Raw genomic sequence first — 26,436 nt, forward strand, 5'->3', positions numbered from 1 at the left:
GTAAGACCGCCACTACATCACCCTGACTACGGGTAAGACCGCCACTACATCACCCTGACTACGGGTAAGACCGCCACTACATCACCCTGACTACGGGTAAGACCGCCACTACATCACCCTGACTACGGGTAAGACCGCCACTACATCACCCTGACTACGGGTAAGACCGCCACTACATCACCCTGACTACGGGTAAGACCGCCACTACATCACCCTGACTACGGGTAAGACCGCCACTACATCACCCTGACTACGGGTAAGACCGCCTCTACATCACCCTGACTACGGGTAAGACCGCCTCTACATCACCCTGACTACGGGTAAGACCGCCACTACATCACCCTGACTACGGGTAAGACCGCCACTACATCACCCTGACTACGGGTAAGACCGCCACTACATCACCCTGACTACGGGTAAGACCGCCACTACATCACCCTGACTACGGGTAAGACCGCCACTACATCACCCTGACTACGGGTAAGACCGCCACTACATCACCCTGACTACGGGTAAGACCGCCACTACATCACCCTGACTACGGGTAAGACCGCCACTACATCACCCTGGCTACGGGTAAGACTGCCACTACATCCCATACATCACCCTGACTACGGGTAAGACTACCACTACATCACCCTGACTACGGGTAAGACTACCACTACATCCCATACATCACCCTGACTACGGGTAAGACCACCACTACATCACCCTGACTACGGGTAAGACCACCACTACATCACCCTGACTACGGGTAAGACTACCACTACATCACCCTGACTACGGGTAAGACTACCACTACATCACCCTGACTACGGGTAAGACCGCCACTACATCACCCTGACTACGGGTAAGACTACCACTACATCCCATACATCACCCTGACTACGGGTAAGACCACCACTACATCACCCTGACTACGGGTAAGACTACCACTACATCACCCTGACTACGGGTAAGACCACCACTACATCACCCTGACTACGGGTAAGACTACCACTACATCCCATACATCACCCTGACTACGGGTAAGACTACCACTACATCCCATACATCACCCTGACTACGGGTAAGACCACCACTACATCACCCTGACTACGGGTAAGACCGCCACTACATCACCCTGACTACGGGTAAGACTACCACTACATCCCATACATCGCCCTGACTACGGGTAAGACCACCACTACATCACCCTGACTACGGGTAAGACTACCACTTCATCACCCTGACTACGGGTAAGACCACCACTACATCACCCTGACTACGGGTAAGACTACCACTACATCCCATACATCACCCTGACTACGGGTAAGACTACCACTACATCACCCTGACTACGGGTAAGACTACCACTACATCCCATACATCACCCTGACTACGGGTAAGACTACCACTACATCACCCTGACTACGGGTAAGACTACCACTACATCCCATACATCACCCTGACTACGGGTAAGACCACCACTACATCACCCTGACTACGGGTAAGACCACCACTACATCCCATATAACACATCACATATGTCAACTTCCCCAACCCTCTCCTGGATGTTCCTCCAGCCAGTACCCCCCCCCCCCCCCCCCCCCACAACCCTTTCCCAGACTACCTCAGCTTTGCTAGTCGTGGAATACATAATTCTTGGACAGGCCCGGGGGGTTTATTGGAGGAGAGGTTTGGGGAAACACTGACTCAAGTCTATCGTCGGTCTATAGGACCAGTATTTTAAGGCTAGTCCCAGTGATATCTAGACTGGTAGGCATGTAGGTAGACTGGAGAGATGTTAAGGACAGACTGATGGGAGAGGAAGACTGTAACTAGCAGGACTCAAACTAGACTGGTAGGCATGTAGGTAGACTGGAGAGATGTTAAGGACAGACTGATGGGAGATGAAGACTGTAACTAGCAGAACTCAAACTAGACTGGTAGGCATGTAGGTAGACTGGAGAGATGTTAAGGACAGACTGATGGGAGAGGAAGACTGTAACTAGCAGGACTCAAACTAGACTGGTAGGCATGTAGGTAGACTGGAGAGATGTTAAGGACAGACTGATGGGAGAGGAAGACTGTAACTAGCAGAACTCAAACTAGACTGGTAGGCATGTAGGTAGACTGGAGAGATGTTAAGGACAGACTGATGGGAGATAAAGACTGTAACTAGCAGGACTCAAACTAGACTGGTAGGCATGTAGGTAGACTGGAGAGATGTTAAGGACAGACTGATGGGAGAGGAAGACTGTAACTAGCAGGACTCAAACTAGACTGGTAGGCATGTAGGTAGACTGGAGAGATGTTAAGGACAGACTGATGGGAGATGAAGACTGTAACTAGCAGAACTCAAACTAGACTGGTAGGCATGTAGGTAGACTGGAGAGATGTTAAGGACAGACTGATGGGAGAGGAAGACTGTAACTAGCAGAACTCAAACTAGACTGGTAGGCATGTAGGTAGACTGTAGAGATGTTAAGGACAGACTGATGGGAGAGGAAGACTGTAACTAGCAGAACTCAAACTAGACTGGTAGGCATGTAGGTAGACTGGAGAGATGTTAAGGACAGACTGATGGGAGAGGAAGACTGTAACTAGCAGAACTCAAACTAGACTGGTAGGCATGTAGGTAGACTGGAGAGATGTTAAGGACAGACTGATGGGAGAGGAAGACTGTAACTAGCAGAACTCAAACTAGACTGGTAGGCATGTAGGTAGACTGGAGAGATGTTAAGGACAGACTGATGGGAGAGGAAGACTGTAACTAGCAGAACTCAAACTAGACTGGTAGGCATGTAGGTAGACTGGAGAGATGTTAAGGACAGACTGATGGGAGAGGAAGACTGTAACTAGCAGGACTCAAACTAGACTGGTAGGCATGTAGGTAGACTGGAGAGATGTTAAGGACAGACTGATGGGAGAGGAAGACTGTAACTAGCGGAACTCAAACTAGACTGGTAGGCATGTAGGTAGACTGGAGAGATGTTAAGGACAGACTGATGGGAGAGGAAGACTGTAACTAGCAGAACTCAAACTAGACTGGTAGGCATGTAGGTAGACTGGAGAGATGTTAAGGACAGACTGATGGGAGAGGAAGACTGTAACTAGCAGAACTCAAACTAGACTGGTAGGCATGTAGGTAGACTGGAGAGATGTTAAGGACAGACTGATGGGAGAGGAAGACTGTAACTAGCAGAACTCAAACTAGACTGGTAGGCATGTAGGTAGACTGGAGAGATGTTAAGGACAGACTGATGGGAGAGGAAGACTGTAACTAGCAGAACTCAAACTAGACTGGTAGGCATGTAGGTAGACTGGAGAGATGTTAAGGACAGACTGATGGGAGAGGAAGACTGTAACTAGCAGGACTCAAACTAGACTGGTAGGCATGTAGGTAGACTGGAGAGATGTTAAGGACAGACTGATGGGAGAGGAAGACTGTAACTAGCAGAACTCAAACTAGACTGGTAGGCATGTAGGTAGACTGGAGAGATGTTAAGGACAGACTGATGGGAGAGGAAGACTGTAACTAGCAGAACTCAAACTAGACTGGTAGGCATGTAGGTAGACTGGAGAGATGTTAAGGACAGACTGATGGGAGAGGAAGACTGTAACTAGCAGAACTCAAACTAGACTGGTAGGCATGTAGGTAGACTGGAGAGATGTTAAGGACAGACTGATGGGAGAGGAAGACTGTAACTAGCAGAACTCAAACTAGACTGGTAGGCATGTAGGTAGACTGGAGAGATGTTAAGGACAGACTGATGGGAGAGGAAGACTGTAACTAGCAGAACTCAAACTAGACTGGTAGGCATGTAGGTAGACTGGAGAGATGTTAAGGACAGACTGATGGGAGAGGAAGACTGTAACTAGCAGAACTCAAACTAGACTGGTAGGCATGTAGGTAGACTGGAGAGATGTTAAGGACAGACTGATGGGAGAGGAAGACTGTAACTAGCAGAACTCAAACTAGACTGGTAGGCATGTAGGTAGACTGGAGAGATGTTAAGGACAGACTGATGGGAGAGGAAGACTGTAACTAGCAGAACTCAAACTAGCTCTGAGAAAAGGGGAAGATTGTTACCGTGTTCAATGTTTCAACCGTCCGCTGGACCTGTGGTCACAAAGAGGCTCCGGGTGGGATCAGAGTACCGTCAGTTTTGGCCTGTTAGATTCTAGTGATATGGACCGGGTCAGGGCTCTGACAGGCCCCTGTCTCAGGGTAGTAGTTCTGATCTAGGATCAGTTTTGGCCTGTTAGATTCTAGTGATATGGACCGGGTCAGGGCTCTGACAGCCCGTTGTCTCCTCCTGTCTCAGGGTAGGAGTTCTGATCTAGGATCAGTTTTGGCCTGTTAGATTCTAGTGATATGGACCGGGTCAGGGCTCTGACAGGCCGTTGTCTCCCCTGTCTCAGGGTAGGAGTTCTGATCCAGGATCAGTTTTGGCCTGTTAGATTCTAGTGATATGGACCGGGTCAGGGCTCTGACAGGCCGTTGTCTCAGGGTAGGAGTTCTGATCCAGGATCAGTTTTGGCCTGTTAGATTCCAGTGATATGGACCGGATCAGGGCTCTGACAGGCCGTTGTCTCAGGGTAGTAGTTCTGATCTAGGATCAGTTTTGGCCTGTTAGATTCTAGTGATATGGACTAGATACTCCTCCTCTGAGCATCTTTGTGAATACAGTCCGTTGTCTCCCGTCTGTTCTCTCTAGATATGTGAAGGGCCTGCCAGTGCTGTCTGCAAACCAGAGAAGCATTACTACTAGGTTTGTCCAGGCAGTGTAGTGTTAACAGGTTATAACTGATGTATACCTACTTTAACATGTTATAACTGGTATATGAAGACAGTGTAGTGGTGTTAACATGTTATAACTGATGTATACCTACTTTAACATGTTATAACTGATGTATACCTACTTTAACATGTTATAACTGATGTATACCTACTTTAACATGTTATAACTGGTATATGAAGACAGTGTAGTGGTGTTAACATGTTATAACTGATGTATACCTACTTTAACATGTTATAACTGATGTATACCTACTTTAACATGTTATAACTGATGTATACCTACTTTAACATGTTATAACGGGTATATGAAGACAGTTTAGTAGTGGTATTAACATGTTATAACTGATGTATACCTACTTTAACATGTTATAACTGATGTATACCTACTTTAACATGTTATAACTGGTATATGAAGACAGTGTAGTGGTGTTAACATGTTATAACTGATGTATTCCTACTTTAACATGTTATAACTGGTATATGAAGGCAGTGTAGTGGTGTTACCATGTTATAACTGATGTATACCTACTTTAACATGTTGTAACTGGTATATGAAGGTAGTGTAGTAGTGTAGTGTTAACATGTTATAACTGATGTTTACCTACTTTAACATGTTATAACAGGTATATGAAGGCAGTGTAGTGGTGTTACCATGTTATAACTGATGTATACCTACTTTAACATGTTATAACTGGTATATGAAGACAGTGTAGTGTTAACATGTTATAACAGGTATATGAAGACAGTTTAGTAGTGGTATTAACATGTTATAACTGATGTATACCTACTTTAACATATTATAACAGGTTATAACTGATGTATACCTACTTTAACATGTTATAACTGGTATATGAAGACAGTGTAGTGTTAACATGTTATAACCGGTATATGAAGACAGTTTAGTAGTGGTATTAACATGTTATAACTGATGTATACCTACTTTAACATATTATAACAGGTTATAACTGATGTATACCTACTTTAATATATTATAACAGGTATATGAAGAGAGTAGTAGTGTTAACATGTTATAACTGATGTATACCTACATGATTAACATGTTATAACAGGTCTATGAAGGCAGTGTAGTGGTGTTAACATGTTATAACTGATGTATGTTTTGTATACTCAATGTATAACTGATATTTAACTATGTAGTAAATGGACACCCCTTCAAATTGGTGGATTTGGCTAGTTCAGCCACACCTGTTGCTGACAGATGTATAAAATCGAGCACACAGCCATGCAATCTCCACAGACAAACACTGGCAGTAGAATGGCCTTACTGAAGAGCTCAGTGACTTTCAACGTGACACTGTCATAGGATGTCACTTTTCCAACAAGTCACTTCGTCAAATGTCTGCCCTGCTAGAGCTGCCCCCACTCAACTGTAAGTTCTGTTATTGTGAAGTGGAGACATCTAGGAGCAACAACGGCTTAACCGCTAAGTGGTAGACCGCACAAGCTCGCAGAACAGGAACACTGAGTGCTGAAGCGTGTACAAATGGTCTGTCCTCGGTTGCAACACTTACAACCAAGTTCCAAAGAGCCTCAGGAAGCAACGTCAGCACAAGAACTGTTAGTTTGGAGCTTCATGAAATGGGTTTCCGTGGCCCGAGCAGCTGCACACAAGCCTAAGATCACCATGCGCAATGCCAAGCGTCGGATGGAGTGGTGTAAAGCTCGCTGCTTCATATACCGTTGGATTCTGGAGCAGTGGAAACACGTTCTCTGGAGTGATTAATCACGCTTCACCATCTGTCAGTCTTTTGGGACAAATCTGGGTTTGGCGGATGCCAGGAGAACGCTACCTGCCCGAATGCATAGTGACAACTGTAAAGTTTGGTGGAGGAAGAATAATGGTCTGGGGATGTTTTTCATGGTTCGGGGCCCTTAGTTCCAGTGAAGGGAAATCTTAACGCTACAGCATACGATGACATTCTAGATGATTCTGTGCTTCCAACTTGGTGGCAACAGTCTGGGGAAGGCCCTTTCCTGTTTCAGCATGACAATGCCCCCGTGCACAAAGCGAGGTCCATACAGAGATGGTTTGTAGACATCGGTGTGGAAGAACTTAACTGCACAGAGCCCTAACCTCAACCCATTTCATGGCATGACAGTGAGTGTGAAGTGTTATAACTATTATTACTGTGTAATACCAGGTATATGAAGTGTTATAACTAGTAATGTGTAATATCAGGTTTATGAAGTGTGTTGTAACTATTGTTAATGTGTAATACCAGGTATATGAAGTGTTATAACTTTTTACTGTGTAATACCAGGTATATGAAGTGTGTTATAACTAGTATTACTGTAATACCAGGTATATGAAGTGTTAACTATTATTCATGTGTAATACCAGGTATATGAAGTGTGTTCTAACTTATTACTGTGTAATACCAGGTATATGACGTGTGTTATAACTTATTACTGTAATACCAGGTATGTGAAGCGTTATAGCGTATTACTGTGTAATACCAGGTATATGACGTGTGTTATAACTTATTACTGTGTAATACCAGGTATATGAAGCGTTATAACGTATTACTGTGTAATACCAGGTATGTGAAGTGTGTTATAACTTATTACTGTGTAATACCAGGTATATGAAGCGTTATAACGTATTAATGTGTAATACCAGGTATATGAAGTGTTATAACTATTATTACTGTGTAATACCAGGTATATGAAGTGTGTTATAACTGTTATTACTGTGTTATACCAGGTATATGAAGTGGTATAACTATTATTACTGTGTAATACCAGGTATATGAAGTGTGTTATAACTTAGTAATGTGTAATACCAGGTATGTGAAGTGTGTTATAACTTAGTAATGTGTAATACCAGGTATATGAAGTGTTATAACTGTTATTAATGTGTAATACCAGGTATATGAAGTGTGTTATAACTTATTACTGTGTTATACCAGGTATATGAAGTGTTATAACTGTTATTAATGTGTAATACCAGGTTTATGAAGTGTGTTCTAACTTATTACTGTGTAATACCAGGTATATGAAGTGTTATAACTGTTATTACTGTGTTATACCAGGTATATGAAGTGTTATAACTTATTACTGTGTAATACCAGGTATGTGAAGCGTGTCCCGGTGCTGTCTGAAGAGCAGAAAGGAGACTTTGCTCAGCTGGAGGAGGTGATGACTAAAGAATTTATCTCTCAACAACTCATCCACCTCTCTGGCTGTCTGGATACCAATGAAGAGGGAGGAAGGTGAGGGGATGGGAGGAGGGGGGAGGGGGAGGTGATGGGGGGAGGGGGGGGGGGGGGGTTATGGGTAGGGGGTGGGGGGGGTTATGGGTAGGGGATGGGGGGGGGGGGGGTATGGGTAGGGGGTGGGGGGGGGTTATGGGTAGGGGATGGGGGGGGGGGGGGTATGGGTAGGGGGTGGGGGGGGGGGGGGGGTAGGGGAGGGGGATGGGGAGGTAATGACTAAAGAGTTCATCTCTCAACAAGTCATCCACCTCACTGGCTGTCTGGATACCAATGAAGAGGGAGGAAGGTGAGAGGAGGGGATGGGAGGAGGGGGGGAGGGGATGGGGGGAGGAGGGAGGTGAGGGGGGAGGTAATGACTAAAGAGTTCATCTCTCAACAACTCATCCACCTCACTGGCTGTCTGGATACCAATGAAGAGGGAGGAAGGTGAGAGGAGGGGATGGGAGGAGGGGGGGAGGGGATGGGGGGAGGAGGGAGGTGAGGGGGGAGGTAATGACTAAAGAGTTCATCTCTCAACAACTCATCCACCTCACTGGCTGTCTGGATACCAATGAAGAGGGAGGAAGGTGAGAGGAGGGGATGGGAGGAGGGGGGAGGGGATGGGAGGAGGGGATGGGGGGAGGAGGGAGGTGAGGGGGGAGGTAATGACTAAAGAGTTCATCTCTCAACAACTCATCCACCTCACTGGCTGTCTGGATACCAATGAAGAGGGAGGAAGGTGAGAGGAGGGGATGGGAGGAGGGGGGAGGGGATGGGGGGAGGAGGGAGGTGAGGGGGGAGGTAATGACTAAAGAGTTCATCTCTCAACAACTCATCCACCTCACTGGCTGTCTGGATACCAATGAAGAGGGAGGAAGGTGAGAGGAGGGGATGGGAGGAGGGGGGAGGGGATGGGGGGAGGAGGGAGGTGAGGGGGGAGGTAATGACTAAAGAGTTCATCTCTCAACAACTCATCCACCTCACTGGCTGTCTGGATACCAATGAAGAGGGAGGAAGGTGAGAGGAGGGGATGGGAGGAGGGGGGAGGGGATGGGGGGAGGAGGGAGGTGAGGGGGGAGGTAATGACTAAAGAGTTCATCTCTCAACAACTCATCCACCTCACTGGCTGTCTGGATACCAATGAAGAGGGAGGAAGGTGAGAGGAGGGGATGGGAGGAGGGGATGGGGGGAGGAGGGAGGTGAGGGGGGAGGTAATGACTAAAGAGTTCATCTCTCAACAACTCATCCACCTCACTGGCTGTCTGGATACCAATGAAGAGGGAGGAAGGTGAGAGGAGGGGATGGAAGGTGAGAGGAGGGGATGGGAGGAGGGGGGAGGGGATGGGAGGAGGGGATGAGGGGGATGGGGGGAGGAGGGAGGAAGGTGAGGGGATGGGGGAGGAAGGTGAGGGGATGGGGGGAGGAGGGGGGGTTTATGGGTAGGGGGTGGGTGGTGGATGGGGGGGTTATGGGTAGGGGAGGGGGGGATGGGAGAGAGAGGTGATGGGTGGTGCTTGGGGGAGGTAATGTAGCCATCAGTGGTTGAGTTCCTGCCTGACCACATTACAGACGCCTGGATAGATATTTAACATATCAGATGACCTGGTAAATCTGATCTATTAACTAACCACATCACATGATCTAGTAAATCTGATCTATTTAACGTATCAGTCGATAACGAGGTACACAACCATTGGTTGATTCAACGACAGTGCATCTAGTCCGGCAGGGAGTCAATCAGGCTTATCTTTCTGTTTTTATATGGTGCTACAGAAAGTGTTAATGTGTGTGTGTGTGTGTGTGTGTAGGAAGCGTGTGGTGGCTGTGTTACAGGAGATGCTGGTCCTACCTCAGACTCCTGCCTCTCTGGTCTCTCTGCTGACGGAGAAACTACTGACCTTGATACCTGACGATCACAGACGCACTCAGACCGTAGGTTACACACACACACACACACACACACACACACACACACACACACACACCACAGAGAAACTATTGACCCTAATACAGTGCTTGATTTGGACTGAAATGGGTACTGGTACTCATTCTGGGTGCTGGTCCTGTTTATATTTAGGGGGCGGAGCTCCACAATACCTTTGAGCTGATATTCTATAGGAGTAACAGGAGTTGTAGCAGTAAAACCATTTTAAAGTCTCCCTCACTGACTTTAAGCATCAGCTGTCAGATTACAGATCATTACAGCTGTACACAGCCCATCTCTATACAGCCCATCCAGTCTCCCTCACTGACTTTAAGCATCAGCTGTCAGATTACAGATCATTGCAGCTGTACACAGCCCATCTCTATACAGCCCATCCAACTACCTCATCCCCATTATTGTTTTTTGTTTTTTTTCTCCTTTCGCACCCCAGTATCTCTACTTGCACATTCATCTTCTGCACATCTGTCACTCCAGTGTTTAATTGCTATATTGTAATTACCTCGCCACTATGGCCTATTTATTGCCTTACCTCCCTTATCTCACCTCATTTGCACACACTGTATATAGATTTTTCTATTGTGTTATTGACTGTACGTTTGTTTATTCCATGTGTAACTCTGTGTTGTTGTTTGTGTCGCACTGCTTTGCTTTATCTTGGCCAGGTCGCAGTTGTAAATGAGAACTTGTTCTCAACTAGCTTACCTGGTTAAATAACGGTGAAATAAAATAAGTTTCGGTTCTTAGCTCCGGTAAAGTCCTGCCCAAGTCGAGTACTTCCCTAATATCTGACGACCACAGACTCACTGCAGGTTCAACCCATTCTCACAATAGATAAAGGTGTAGTGAAAGTGTTAACCTGTGTGTGTGTTTGTGTGTGTGTGTGTGTGTGTGTGTGTGTGCGCCAGGTGGCGGAGGCGATCTCGGAGGTGCGTGAGCCCATCGTAGTCGTCAGACAGCCGCTGGATGAGAACGAGAACCGCAGGAAACAAGTTAAGGTAATCACTCTGCTGTATCTCTCCTTTATTCTCTCTCTAATCCTCCCTCTTTCCATCCTCTCCCTCTCTCTTCTCTATCTAATCCTCCCTCTTTCCATCCTCTCCCCCTCTCTCCTATTCCCTCTCCTTTACCTCTCCCTCTCTCTACAAAAGAATATCCTTATCATGAGGTATTCTACCTCAGGAGAGCAGATATAAACTCTCTTGGTAAATAATATGGTCTATAGCTTATTATGAGGTATTCTACCTCCGGAGAGCAGATATAAACTCTGTTGGTAAATAATATGGTCTATAGCTTATCATGAGGTAATCTACCTCCGGAGAGCAGATATAAAACTCTCTTGGTAAATAATATGGTCTATAGCTTATCATATGAGGTATTCTACCTCCGGAGAGCAGATATAAACTCTGTTGGTAAATAATATGGTCTATAGCTTATCATGAGGTAATCTACCTCCGGAGAGCAGATATAAAACTCTCTTGGTAAATAATATGGTCTATAGCTTATTACGAGGTATTCTACCTCCGGAGAGCAGATATAAACTCTCTTGGTAAATAATATGGTCTATAGCTTATCATGAGGTATTCTACCTCCGGAGAGCAGATATAAACTCTCTTGGTAAATAATATGGTCTATGGCTTATCATGAGGTATTCTACCTCCGGAGAGCAGATATAAACTCTCTTGGTAAATAATATGGTCTATAGCTTATCATGAGGTATTCTACCTCAGGAGAGCAGATATAAAACTCTCTTGGTAAATAATATGGTCTATAGCTTATCATGAGGTATTCTACCTCCGGAGAGCAGATATAAAACTCTCTTGGTAAATAATATGGTCTATAGCTTATCATGAGGTATTCTACCTCCGGAGAGCAGATATAAACTCTCTTGGTAAATAATATGGTCTATAGCTTATCATGAGGTATTCTACCTCAGGAGAGCAGAACCTCATGACTTACTTGGTATTATAGACGCACTCCTCTGAGCTTCACCGACGATGCCGTTCTATCCTGCCGATGTATAGAAAACCAGCTAGATGTATATTTACCGTGTTCTTGTTCAGCCAAGACTTGGAGAAACACAGGATGTTACAGGTCTTCCGATTTCCATTGATAGACTATACTAACGGAGCTCATCCAGTTTATTCTCCGGTGATTGCACGTTCGCCAATAGAACGGAGGCTAGAGGTGATTTTTATACACTCTCCGACGTGGTCTCGTCGGGTATCCCGCACGCCGGCGACTATAGCGCCTTGTCCTAATTTGAGTATCGGGGATTTGGACCTGGTCCGTGATAATCCGAAATATATTTTGTCTCCTACTCATTGAAGTATAAGTCCTCGTCCAAGTGGAGGTTAGTGGTCGCTGTTCCGATGTCCAGAAGCTCTTTACTGTCTGTAACCTATCTCTCTCTCTCTCTCCTCTCTCTCTCCTCTCCTCTGTCTCTCTCTCCTCTCCTCTGTCTCTCTCTCCTCTCTCTCTCTCTCTCTCTCCTCTCTCTCCTCTCCTCTGTCTCTCTCTCTCTCCTCTCTGTCTCTGTCTCTCTCTCTGTCTCTGTCTCTCTCCTCTCTCTCTCCTCTCTGTCTCTGTCTCTGTCTCTGTCTCTCTCTCTCCTCTCTCTCTCTCTCTCCTCTCTGTCTCTGTCTCTCTCTCCTCTCTCTCTCTCTCTCCTCTCTCTCTCCTCTCTCTCTCTCTCTCTCTCTCTCCTCTCTCTCTCTCTCTCTCCTCTCCTCTCTCTCCTCTCTCTCCTCTTTCTCTCCTCTCTCTCTCCTCTCTCTCCTCTCCTCTCTCTCCTCTCTCTCCTCTCTCTCCTCTCTCCTCTCTCTCTCCTCTCTCTCTCCTCTCTCTCCTCTCTCTCCTCTCTCTCCTCTCTCTCCTCTCTCTCCTCTCTCTCCTCTCTCTCCTCTCTCTCCTCTCTCTCCTCTCTCTCCTCTGTCTCCTCTCTCCTTCCAGCTAGCGGAGGTGAAAGTTGGTATCCTAGAGGCTAAACAGGCCTTAGAGGAGTGTATCAGTAACCAGGAGTTCAACAGAGCAGCAGAGCTGAAGGACTCTATAACTGACCTGGAGAACCGGAGGAACGACATACTGCAGGAGGAGAACACAGACACACAGCAGGAGGACAAGGAGACAGAGACACGCACGGAGAAGGTACACACACCACAGACACACACACACACCACAGACACACACACACCACACACACACCACAGACACACACACACACACACACACCACAGACACACACACACACACACACACACACCACAGACACACACACACACACACACACACACCACAGACACACAGCAGGAGGACAAGGAGACAGAGACACGGAGAAGGTACACACACCACAGACACACAGCAGGAGGACAAGGAGACGCACGGAGAAGGTAGAGACCCCCTGCGTTCTTGTCTCCGTGTGTAACCGCTGTGTTTCTCTCTGTCAGACGGACCCAGAGACTCTACTGCGCTGTCTGACCATGTGTGCTGAGCTGCTGAAACAGATGAACATCAAGACCAGGATCGGACCCACCATGTCAGCTATCCTCTCCTCTCTGGTACTATACTGTCTAATCTAACGTATAGGACCCACCATGTCAGCTATCCTCTCTGGTACTATACTGTCTAATCTAACGTATAGGACCCACCATGTCAGCTATCCTCTCTGGTACTATACTGTCTAATCTAACGTATAGGACCCACCATGTCAGCTATCCTCTCCTCTCTGGTACTATACTGTCTAATCTAACGTATAGGACCCACCATGTCAGCTCTCCTCTCCTCTCTGGTACTATACTGTCTAATCTAACGTATAGGACCCACCATGTCAGCTATCCTCTCCTCTCTGGTACTATACTGTCTAATCTAACGTATAGGACCCACCATGTCAGCTATCCTCTCTGGTACTATACTGTCTAATCTAACGTATAGGACCCACCATGTCAGCTATCCTCTCCTCTCTGGTACTATACTGTCTAATCTAACGTATAGGACCCACCATGTCAGCTATCCTCTCTGGTACTATACTGTCTAATCTAACGTATAGGACCCACCATGTCAGCTCTCCTCTCCTCTCTGGTACTATACTGTCTAATCTAACGTATAGGACCCACCATGTCAGCTATCCTCTCTGGTACTATACTGTCTAATCTAACGTATAGGACCCACCATGTCAGCTCTCCTCTCCTCTCTGGTACTATACTGTCTAATCTAACGTATAGGACCCACCATGTCAGCTATCCTCTCCTCTCTGGTACTATACTGTCTAATCTAACGTATAGGACCCACCATGTCAGCTATCCTCTCTGGTACTATACTGTCTAATCTAACGTATAGGACCCACCATGTCAGCTCTCCTCTCTGGTACTATACTGTCTAATCTAACGTATAGGACCCACCATGTCAGCTATCCTCTCCTCTCTGGTACTATACTGTCTAATCTAACGTATAGGACCCACCATGTCAGCTATCCTCTCTGGTACTATACTGTCTAATCTAACGTATAGGACCCACCATGTCAGCTATCCTCTCTGGTACTATACTGTCTAATCTAACGTATAGGACCCATCATGTCAGCTATCCTCTCCTCTCTGGTACTATACTGTCTAATCTAACGTATAGGACCCACCATGTCAGCTCTCCTCTCCTCTCTGGTACTATACTGTCTAATCTAACGTATAGGACCCACCATGTCAGCTCTCCTCTCCTCTCTGGTACTATACTGTCTAATCTAACGTATAGGACCCACCATGTCAGCTATCCTCTCTGGTACTATACTGTCTAATCTAACGTATAGGACCCACCATGTCAGCTCTCCTCTCCTCTCTGGTACTATACTGTCTAATCTAACGTATAGGACCCACCATGTCAGCTCTCCTCTCCTCTCTGGTACTATACTGTCTAATCTAACGTCTAGGACCCACCATGTCAGCTATCCTCTCTGGTACTATACTGTCTAATCTAACGTATAGGACCCACCATGTCAGCTATCCTCTCCTCTCTGGTACTATACTGTCTAATCTAACGTATAGGACCCACCATGTCAGCTATCCTCTCCTCTCTGGTACTATACTGTCTAATCTAACGTATAGGACCCACCATGTCAGCTATCCTCTCCTCTCTGGTACTATACTGTCTAATCTAACGTATAGGACCCACCATGTCAGCTATCCTCTCCTCTCTGGTACTATACTGTCTAATCTAACGTATAGGACCCACCATGTCAGCTATCCTCTCTGGTACTATACTGTCTAATCTAACGTATAGGACCCACCATGTCAGCTATCCTCTCCTCTCTGGTACTATACTGTCTAATCTAACGTATAGGACCCACCATGTCAGCTATCCTCTCTGGTACTATACTGTCTAATCTAACGTATAGGACCCACCATGTCAGCTATCCTCTCTGGTACTATACTGTCTAATCTAACGTATAGGACCCACCATGTCAGCTATCCTCTCTGGTACTATACTGTCTAATCTAACGTATAGGACCCACCATGTCAGCTCTCCTCTCTGGTACTATACTGTCTAATCTAACGTATAGGACCCACCATGTCAGCTATCCTCTCTGGTACTATACTGTCTAATCTAACGTATAGGACCCACCATGTCAGCTATCCTCTCTGGTACTATACTGTCTAATCTAACGTATAGGACCCACCATGTCAGCTATCCTCTCCTCTCTGGTACTATACTGTCTAATCTAACGTATAGGACCCACCATGTCAGCTATCCTCTCCTCTCTGGTACTATACTGTCTAATCTAACGTATAGGACCCACCATGTCAGCTATCCTCTCTGGTACTATACTGTCTAATCTAACGTATAGGACCCACCATGTCAGCTATCCTCTCCTCTCTGGTACTATACTGTCTAATCTAACGTATAGGACCCACCATGTCAGCTATCCTCTCCTCTCTGGTACTATACTGTCTAATCTAACGTATAGGACCCACCATGTCAGCTATCCTCTCTGGTACTATACTGTCTAATCTAACGTATAGGACCCACCATGTCAGCTATCCTCTCCTCTCTGGTACTATACTGTCTAATCTAACGTATAGGACCCACCATGTCAGCTATCCTCTCCTCTCTGGTACTATACTGTCTAATCTAACGTATAGGACCCACCATGTCAGCTCTCCTCTCCTCTCTGGTACTATACTGTCTAATCTAACGTATAGGACCCACCATGTCAGCTATCCTCTCTGGTACTATACTGTCTAATCTAACGTATAGGACCCACCATGTCAGCTATCCTCTCTGGTACTATACTGTCTAATCTAACGTATAGGACCCACCATGTCAGCTATCCTCTCTGGTACTATACTGTCTAATCTAACGTATAGGACCCACCATGTCAGCTATCCTCTCCTCTCTGGTACTATACTGTCTAATCTAACGTATAGGACCCACCATGTCAGCTATCCTCTCTGGTACTATACTGTCTAATCTAACGTATAGGACCCACCATGTCAGCTATCCTCTCCTCTCTGGTACTATACTGTCTAATCTAACGTATAGGACCCACCATGTCAGCTATCCTCTCCTCTCTGGTACTATACTGTCTAATCTAACGTATAGGACCCACCATGTCAGCTATCCTCTCTGGTACTATACTGTCTAATCTAACGTATAGGACCCACCATGTCAGCTATCCTCTCCTCTCTGGTACTATACTGTCTAATCTAACGTATAGGACCCACCATGTCAGCTATCCTCTCTGGTACTATACTGTCTAATCTAACGTATAGGACCCACCATGTCAGCTATCCTCTCCTCTCTGGTACTATACTGTCTAATCTAACGTATAGGACCCACCATGTCAGCTATCCTCTCTGGTACTATACTGTCTAATCTAACGTATAGGACCCACCATGTCAGCTATCCTCTCCTCTCTGGTACTATACTGTCTAATCTAACGTATAGGACCCACCATGTCAGCTATCCTCTCCTCTCTGGTACTATACTGTCTAATCTAACGTATAGGACCCACCATGTCAGCTATCCTCTCCTCTCTGGTACTATACTGTCTAATCTAACGTATAGGACCCACCATGTCAGCTATCCTCTCTGGTACTATACTGTCTAATCTAACGTATAGGACCCACCATGTCAGCTATCCTCTCTGGTACTATACTGTCTAATCTAACGTATAGGACCCACCATGTCAGCTATCCTCTCCTCTCTGGTACTATACTGTCTAATCTAACGTATAGGACCCACCATGTCAGCTATCCTCTCCTCTCTGGTACTATACTGTCTAATCTAACGTATAGGACCCACCATGTCAGCTATCCTCTCTGGTACTATACTGTCTAATCTAACGTATAGGACCCACCATGTCAGCTATCCTCTCCTCTCTGGTACTATACTGTCTAATCTAACGTATAGGACCCACCATGTCAGCTATCCTCTCCTCTCTGGTACTATACTGTCTAATCTAACGTATAGGACCCACCATGTCAGCTATCCTCTCCTCTCTGGTACTATACTGTCTAATCTAACGTATAGGACCCACCATGTCAGCTATCCTCTCTGGTACTATACTGTCTAATCTAACGTATAGGACCCACCATGTCAGCTATCCTCTCTGGTACTATACTGTCTAATCTAACGTATAGGACCCACCATGTCAGCTATCCTCTCTGGTACTATACTGTCTAATCTAACGTATAGGACCCACCATGTCAGCTATCCTCTCCTCTCTGGTACTATACTGTCTAATCTAACGTATAGGACCCACCATGTCAGCTATCCTCTCTGGTACTATACTGTCTAATCTAACGTATAGGACCCACCATGTCAGCTATCCTCTCTGGTACTATACTGTCTAATCTAACGTATAGGACCCACCATGTCAGCTATCCTCTCTGGTACTATACTGTCTAATCTAACGTATAGGACCCACCATGTCAGCTATCCTCTCCTCTCTGGTACTATACTGTCTAATCTAACGTATAGGACCCACCATGTCAGCTATCCTCTCCTCTCTGGTACTATACTGTCTAATCTAACGTATAGGACCCACCATGTCAGCTATCCTCTCTGGTACTATACTGTCTAATCTAACGTATAGGACCCACCATGTCAGCTATCCTCTCTGGTACTATACTGTCTAATCTAACGTATAGGACCCACCATGTCAGCTATCCTCTCCTCTCTGGTACTATACTGTCTAATCTAACGTATAGGACCCACCATGTCAGCTATCCTCTCCTCTCTGGTACTATACTGTCTAATCTAACGTATAGGACCCACCATGTCAGCTATCCTCTCTGGTACTATACTGTCTAATCTAACGTATAGGACCCACCATGTCAGCTATCCTCTCTGGTACTATACTGTCTAATCTAACGTATAGGACCCACCATGTCAGCTATCCTCTCCTCTCTGGTACTATACTGTCTAATCTAACGTATAGGACCCACCATGTCAGCTCTCCTCTCTGGTACTATACTGTCTAATCTAACGTATAGGACCCACCATGTCAGCTATCCTCTCTGGTACTATACTGTCTAATCTAACGTATAGGACCCACCATGTCAGCTATCCTCTCCTCTCTGGTACTATACTGTCTAATCTAACGTATAGGACCCACCATGTCAGCTATCCTCTCTGGTACTATACTGTCTAATCTAACGTATAGGACCCACCATGTCAGCTATCCTCTCTGGTACTATACTGTCTAATCTAACGTATAGGACCCACCATGTCAGCTATCCTCTCCTCTCTGGTACTATACTGTCTAATCTAACGTATAGGACCCACCATGTCAGCTATCCTCTCCTCTCTGGTACTATACTGTCTAATCTAACGTATAGGACCCACCATGTCAGCTATCCTCTCCTCTCTGGTACTATACTGTCTAATCTAACGTATAGGACCCACCATGTCAGCTATCCTCTCTGGTACTATACTGTCTAATCTAACGTATAGGACCCACCATGTCAGCTATCCTCTCTGGTACTATACTGTCTAATCTAACGTATAGGACCCACCATGTCAGCTATCCTCTCCTCTCTGGTACTATACTGTCTAATCTAACGTATAGGACCCACCATGTCAGCTATCCTCTCCTCTCTGGTACTATACTGTCTAATCTAACGTATAGGACCCACCATGTCAGCTCTCCTCTCTGGTACTATACTGTCTAATCTAACGTATAGGACCCACCATGTCAGCTATCCTCTCTGGTACTATACTGTCTAATCTAACGTATAGGACCCACCATGTCAGCTATCCTCTCCTCTCTGGTACTATACTGTCTAATCTAACGTATAGGACCCACCATGTCAGCTATCCTCTCCTCTCTGGTACTATACTGTCTAATCTAACGTATAGGACCCACCATGTCAGCTATCCTCTCCTCTCTGGTACTATACTGTCTAATCTAACGTATAGGACCCACCATGTCAGCTATCCTCTCTGGTACTATACTGTCTAATCTAACGTATAGGACCCACCATGTCAGCTATCCTCTCTGGTACTATACTGTCTAATCTAACGTATAGGACCCACCATGTCAGCTATCCTCTCTGGTACTATACTGTCTAATCTAACGTATAGGACCCACCATGTCAGCTATCCTCTCCTCTCTGGTACTATACTGTCTAATCTAACGTATAGGACCCACCATGTCAGCTATCCTCTCCTCTCTGGTACTATACTGTCTAATCTAACGTATAGGACCCACCATGTCAGCTATCCTCTCCTCTCTGGTACTATACTGTCTAATCTAACGTATAGGACCCACCATGTCAGCTATCCTCTCCTCTCTGGTACTATACTGTCTAATCTAACGTATAGGACCCACCATGTCAGCTATCCTCTCCTCTCTGGTACTATACTGTCTAATCTAACGTATAGGACCCACCATGTCAGCTATCCTCTCTGGTACTATACTGTCTAATCTAACGTATAGGACCCACCATGTCAGCTATCCTCTCCTCTCTGGTACTATACTGTCTAATCTAACGTATAGGACCCACCATGTCAGCTATCCTCTCCTCTCTGGTACTATACTGTCTAATCTAACGTATAGGACCCACCATGTCAGCTATCCTCTCTGGTACTATACTGTCTAATCTAACGTATAGGACCCACCATGTCAGCTCTCCTCTCTGGTACTATACTGTCTAATCTAACGTATAGGACCCACCATGTCAGCTATCCTCTCTGGTACTATACTGTCTAATCTAACGTATAGGACCCACCATGTCAGCTATCCTCTCTGGTACTATACTGTCTAATCTAACGTATAGGACCCACCATGTCAGCTATCCTCTCTGGTACTATACTGTCTAATCTAACGTATAGGACCCACCATGTCAGCTATCCTCTCCTCTCTGGTACTATACTGTCTAATCTAACGTATAGGACCCACCATGTCAGCTCTCCTCTCTGGTACTATACTGTCTAATCTAACGTATAGGACCCACCATGTCAGCTATCCTCTCCTCTCTGGTACTATACTGTCTAATCTAACGTATAGGACCCACCATGTCAGCTATCCTCTCTGGTACTATACTGTCTAATCTAACGTATAGGACCCACCATGTCAGCTATCCTCTCTGGTACTATACTGTCTAATCTAACGTATAGGACCCACCATGTCAGCTATCCTCTCTGGTACTATACTGTCTAATCTAACGTATAGGACCCACCATGTCAGCTATCCTCTCTGGTACTATACTGTCTAATCTAACGTATAGGACCCACCATGTCAGCTATCCTCTCTGGTACTATACTGTCTAATCTAACGTATAGGACCCACCATGTCAGCTATCCTCTCCTCTCTGGTACTATACTGTCTAATCTAACGTATAGGACCCACCATGTCAGCTATCCTCTCTGGTACTATACTGTCTAATCTAACGTATAGGACCCACCATGTCAGCTATCCTCTCCTCTCTGGTACTATACTGTCTAATCTAACGTATAGGACCCACCATGTCAGCTATCCTCTCTGGTACTATACTGTCTAATCTAACGTATAGGACCCACCATGTCAGCTATCCTCTCTGGTACTATACTGTCTAATCTAACGTATAGGACCCACCATGTCAGCTATCCTCTCCTCTCTGGTACTATACTGTCTAATCTAACGTATAGGACCCACCATGTCAGCTATCCTCTCCTCTCTGGTACTATACTGTCTAATCTAACGTATAGGACCCACCATGTCAGCTATCCTCTCCTCTCTGGTACTATACTGTCTAATCTAACGTATAGGACCCACCATGTCAGCTATCCTCTCCTCTCTGGTACTATACTGTCTAATCTAACGTATAGGACCCACCATGTCAGCTCTCCTCTCTGGTACTATACTGTCTAATCTAACGTATAGGACCCACCATGTCAGCTATCCTCTCCTCTCTGGTACTATACTGTCTAATCTAACGTATAGGACCCACCATGTCAGCTATCCTCTCCTCTCTGGTACTATACTGTCTAATCTAACGTATAGGACCCACCATGTCAGCTATCCTCTCTGGTACTATACTGTCTAATCTAACGTATAGGACCCACCATGTCAGCTCTCCTCTCTGGTACTATACTGTCTAATCTAACGTATAGGACCCACCATGTCAGCTCTCCTCTCTGGTACTATACTGTCTAATCTAACGTATAGGACCCACCATGTCAGCTATCCTCTCTGGTACTATACTGTCTAATCTAACGTATAGGACCCACCATGTCAGCTATCCTCTCCTCTCTGGTACTATACTGTCTAATCTAACGTATAGGACCCACCATGTCAGCTATCCTCTCTGGTACTATACTGTCTAATCTAACGTATAGGACCCACCATGTCAGCTATCCTCTCTGGTACTATACTGTCTAATCTAACGTATAGGACCCACCATGTCAGCTATCCTCTCCTCTCTGGTACTATACTGTCTAATCTAACGTATAGGACCCACCATGTCAGCTATCCTCTCCTCTCTGGTACTATACTGTCTAATCTAACGTATAGGACCCACCATGTCAGCTATCCTCTCCTCTCTGGTACTATACTGTCTAATCTAACGTATAGGACCCACCATGTCAGCTATCCTCTCCTCTCTGGTACTATACTGTCTAATCTAACGTATAGGACCCACCATGTCAGCTCTCCTCTCTGGTACTATACTGTCTAATCTAACGTATAGGACCCACCATGTCAGCTATCCTCTCCTCTCTGGTACTATACTGTCTAATCTAACGTATAGGACCCACCATGTCAGCTATCCTCTCTGGTACTATACTGTCTAATCTAACGTATAGGACCCACCATGTCAGCTATCCTCTCCTCTCTGGTACTATACTGTCTAATCTAACGTATAGGACCCACCATGTCAGCTATCCTCTCTGGTACTATACTGTCTAATCTAACGTATAGGACCCACCATGTCAGCTATCCTCTCCTCTCTGGTACTATACTGTCTAATCTAACGTATAGGACCCACCATGTCAGCTATCCTCTCTGGTACTATACTGTCTAATCTAACGTATAGGACCCACCATGTCAGCTATCCTCTCCTCTCTGGTACTATACTGTCTAATCTAACGTATAGGACCCACCATGTCAGCTCTCCTCTCTGGTACTATACTGTCTAATCTAACGTCTAGGACCCACCATGTCAGCTATCCTCTCCTCTCTGGTACTATACTGTCTAATCTAACGTATAGGACCCACCATGTCAGCTATCCTCTCCTCTCTGGTACTATACTGTCTAATCTAACGTATAGGACCCACCATGTCAGCTATCCTCTCCTCTCTGGTACTATACTGTCTAATCTAACGTATAGGACCCACCATGTCAGCTCTCCTCTCTGGTACTATACTGTCTAATCTAACGTATAGGACCCACCATGTCAGCTCTCCTCTCTGGTACTATACTGTCTAATCTAACGTATAGGACCCACCATGTCAGCTCTCCTCTCCTCTCTGGTACTATACTGTCTAATCTAACGTATAGGACCCACCATGTCAGCTCTCCTCTCCTCTCTGGTACTATACTGTCTAATCTAACGTATAGGACCCACCATGTCAGCTCTCCTCTCCTCTCTGGTACTATACTGTCTAATCTAACGTATAGGACCCACCATGTCAGCTATCCTCTCCTCTCTGGTACTATACTGTCTAATCTAACGTCTAACTGGTACCATTTTCATGTTGATGGTTTATTGTTATTTGTTAAATGCCAGACAAATTCCTGTAAAAGCCCAAATAAGTTAACAGATCTCCCTCTTCTCCTCCCTCTTCTCCTCCCTCTTCTCCTCCCTCTTCTCCTCCCTCTTCTCCTCCCTCTTCTCCTCCCTCTTCTCCTCCCTCTTCTCCTCCCTCTTCTCCTCCCTCTTCTCCTCCCTCTTCTCCTCCCTCTTCTCCTCCCTCTTCTCCTCCCTCTTCTCCCTCCCTCCCCCTCTCCTCCCTCCCTCCCTCCCTCCCCCTCACCTCCCTCCCTCTCCTCCCTCCCTCCCTCCCCCTCTCCTCCCTCCCTCCTCCTCTCCTCCCTCCCTCCCTCCCCCTCTCCTCCCTCCCTCCCTCCCCCTCTCCTCCCTCCCTCCCTCCCCCTCTCCTCCCTCCCTCCCTCCCCCTCTCCTCCCTCCTCCCTCCTCCCTCTCTTCCCTCCCTCCCCTCTCCTCCCTCCCTCCCTCCCCCTCTCCTCCCTCCTCCCTCTCTTCCCTCTCTTCCCTCCCTGCCCCTCTCCTCCCTCCCTCCCTCCCCCTCTCCTCCCTCCCTCCCCCTCTCCTCCCTCCACCCTCCCTCCCTCCCCCTCTCCTCCCTCCCTCCCTCCCTCCCCCTCTCCTCCCTCCCTCCCTCCCTGCCCCTCTCCTCCCTCCCTCCCTCCCTCCCCCTCTCCTCCCTCCCTCCCCCTCTCCTCCTTCCCTCCCTCCCTGCCCCTCTCCTCCCTCCCTCCCTCCCTCCCCCTCTCCTCCATCCCTCCCTCCCTCCCCCTCTCCTCCCTCCTCCCTCTCTTCCCTCTCTTCCCTCCCTGCCCCTCTCCTCCCTCCCTCCCTGCCCCTCTCCTCCCTCCCTCCCTCCCCCTCTCCTCCCTCCTCCCTCTCTTCCCTCCCTCCCTCCCCCTCTCCTCCCTCCCTCCCTCCCTCCCCCTCTCCTCCCTCCCTCCCCCTCTCCTCCCTCCCTCCCCCTCTCCTCCCTCCCTCCCTCCCCCTCTCCTCCCTCCTCCCTCTCTTCCCTCCCTCCCTCCCCCTCTCCTCCCTCCCTCCCTCCCCCTCTCCTCCCTCCCTCTCTTCCCTCTCCTCCCTCCCCCTCTCCTCCCTCCCTCTCTTCCCTCTCCTCCCTCCCCCTCTCCTCCCTCCCTCTCTTCCCTCTCCTCCCTCCCCCTCTCCTCCCTCCCCCTCTCCTCCCTCCCCCTCTCCTCCCTCCCTCTCTTCCCTCTCCTCCCTCCCTCCCCCTCTCCTCCCTCCCTCTCCTCCCTCCCTCCCCCTCTCTTCCCTCCCTCCCTCCCTCCCCCTCTCCTCCCTCCCCCTCTCCTCCCTCCCTCCCTCCCCCTCTCCTCCCTCCCTCCCTCCCCCTCTCCTCTCTCCCTCCCCCTCTCCTCCCTCCCTCCCCCTCTCCTCCCTCCCTCTCCTCCCTCCCTCTCCTCCCTCCCTCTCCTCCCTCCCTCCCCCTCTCTCCCTCCCTCCCCCTCTCCTCCCTCCCTCCCCCTCTCCTCCCTCCCTCCCTCCCTCCTCCCTCCTCCCTCTCTTCCCTCCCTCCCTCCCTCCCCCTCTCCTCCCTCCCTCCCTCTCCTCTCCTCCCTCCCCCTCTCCTCCCTCCCCCTCTCCTCCCTCCCTCCCTCCCCCTCTCCTCCCTCCCCCTTCTCCCCCTCTCTTCCCTCCCTCCCCCTCTCTTCCCTCCCTCCCCCTCTCTTCCCTCCCTCCCCCTCTCCTCCCTCCCTCCCTCTCCTCCCTCCCTCTCCTCCCTCCCTCTCCTCCCTCCCTCTCCTTCCTCCCTCTCTTCCCTCCCTCCCTCTCCTTCCTCCCTTCCTCTCCCCCTCCCTCTCCCCTTCCCTCCCACCCTCTCCCCCTCCCTCCCCTCTCCTCCCTCCCTCCCTCCCCCTCTCCCCCTCCCTCCCTCTCCTCCCTCCCTCCCTCCCTCCCTCCCTCCCTCCCTCCCTCTCCTTCCTCCCTCCCTCTCCTTCCTCCCTCCCTCCCTCTCCTTCCTCCCTCCCTCCCTTCCTTCCTCCCTCCCTCTCCTTCCTCCCTCCCTCTCCTTCCTCCCTCCCTCTCTTCCCTCCCTCCCCCTCTCCTCCCTCCCGTCCTCCCTCCCTCCTGTCAGATCCTGCCCAGTATATCCAACGCCCAGCCAGCGGTGAGGAACATGGCAGTGGTGTGTTTGGGGACCTGTGCTCTGCACAGCAAAGACCTGGTCAACACACATCTGGTGCTGCTGCTGCAGGTACCTACAATAAGAACCCTCGGCCTCTGTAGATAGCCCAGCTAGATGAGGTATAGACCCTCTCTGTAGATAGCCCAGCTAGATGAGGTATAGACCCTCTGTGTCTCTGTCTCTCTGTAGATAGCCCAGCTAGATGAGGTATAGACCCTCTCTGTGTCTCTGTCTCTCTGTAGATAGCCCAGCTAGATGAGGTATAGACCCTCTCTGTAGATAGCCCAGCTAGATGAGGTATAGACCCTCTGTGTCTCTGTAGATAGCCCAGCTAGATGAGGTATAGACCCTCTCTGTCTCTGTAGATAGCCCAGCTAGATGAGGTATAGACCCTCTGTGTCTCTGTAGATAGCCCAGCTAGATGAGGTATAGACCCTCTCTGTCTCTGTAGATAGCCCAGCTAGATGAGGTATAGACCCTCTGTGTCTCTGTAGATAGCCCAGCTAGATGAGGTATAGATCCTCTGTGTCTCTGTAGATAGCCCAGCTAGATGAGGTATAGATCCTCTGTGTCTCTGTAGATAGCCCAGCTAGATGAGGTATAGACCCTCTGTGTCTCTCTGTAGATATCCCAGCTAGATGAGGTATAGACCCTCTGTGTCTCTGTAGATCGCCCAGCTAGATGAGGTATAGACCCTCTGTCTCTCTGTAGATAGCCCAGCTAGATGAGGTATAGACCCTCTGTGTCTCTGTGTCTCTGTAGATCGCCCAGCTAGATGAGGTATAGACCCTCTGTCTCTCTGTAGATAGCCCAGCTAGATGAGGTATAGACCCTCTGTGTCTCTGTAGATCGCCCAGCTAGATGAGGTATAGACCCTCTGTCTCTCTGTAGATAGCCCAGCTAGATGAGGTATAGACCCTCTGTGTCTCTGTAGATAGCCCAGCTAGATGAGGTATAGACCCTCTGTGTCTCTGTAGATAGCCCAGCTAGATGAGGTATAGACCCTCTGTGTCTCTGTAGATAGCCCAGCTAGATGAGGTATAGACCCTCTGTCTCTCTGTAGATAATCCAGCTAGATGAGGTATAGACCCTCTGTGTCTCTCTGTAGATAGCCCAGCTAGATGAGGTATAGACCCTCTGTGTCTCTGTAGATAGCCCAGCTAGATGAGGT

At 47.6% G+C, this 26,436-nt stretch overlaps 1 protein-coding gene across 4 annotated transcripts in view; it reads left to right on the forward strand.

Annotated features, from left to right (window-relative positions):
- The window catches only part of ncapg (non-SMC condensin I complex, subunit G), an 83,726-nt gene that overhangs the window by 27,145 nt on the left and 30,145 nt on the right, over nt 1–26,436 (forward strand). For 2 of the 4 annotated variants that reach the window (XM_055912785.1, XM_055912784.1), the window contains exons 9-15: nt 4,704–4,757; nt 7,879–8,019; nt 9,810–9,933; nt 10,852–10,941; nt 12,896–13,090; nt 13,390–13,500; nt 25,215–25,334. In XM_055912785.1, the coding sequence (XP_055768760.1) occupies nt 4,704–4,757; nt 7,879–8,019; nt 9,810–9,933; nt 10,852–10,941; nt 12,896–13,090; nt 13,390–13,500; nt 25,215–25,334 (835 nt within the window). The remainder of the gene's footprint in view (nt 1–4,703; nt 4,758–7,878; nt 8,020–9,809; nt 9,934–10,851; nt 10,942–12,895; nt 13,091–13,389; nt 13,501–25,214; nt 25,335–26,436) is intronic. The other 2 variants (XM_055912786.1, XM_055912787.1) reach the window with 1 other exon arrangement.

This window comes from Salvelinus fontinalis, unplaced genomic scaffold, assembly GCF_029448725.1.
Source record: "Salvelinus fontinalis isolate EN_2023a unplaced genomic scaffold, ASM2944872v1 scaffold_0213, whole genome shotgun sequence".
NCBI lineage: Eukaryota > Metazoa > Chordata > Actinopteri > Salmoniformes > Salmonidae > Salvelinus > Salvelinus fontinalis.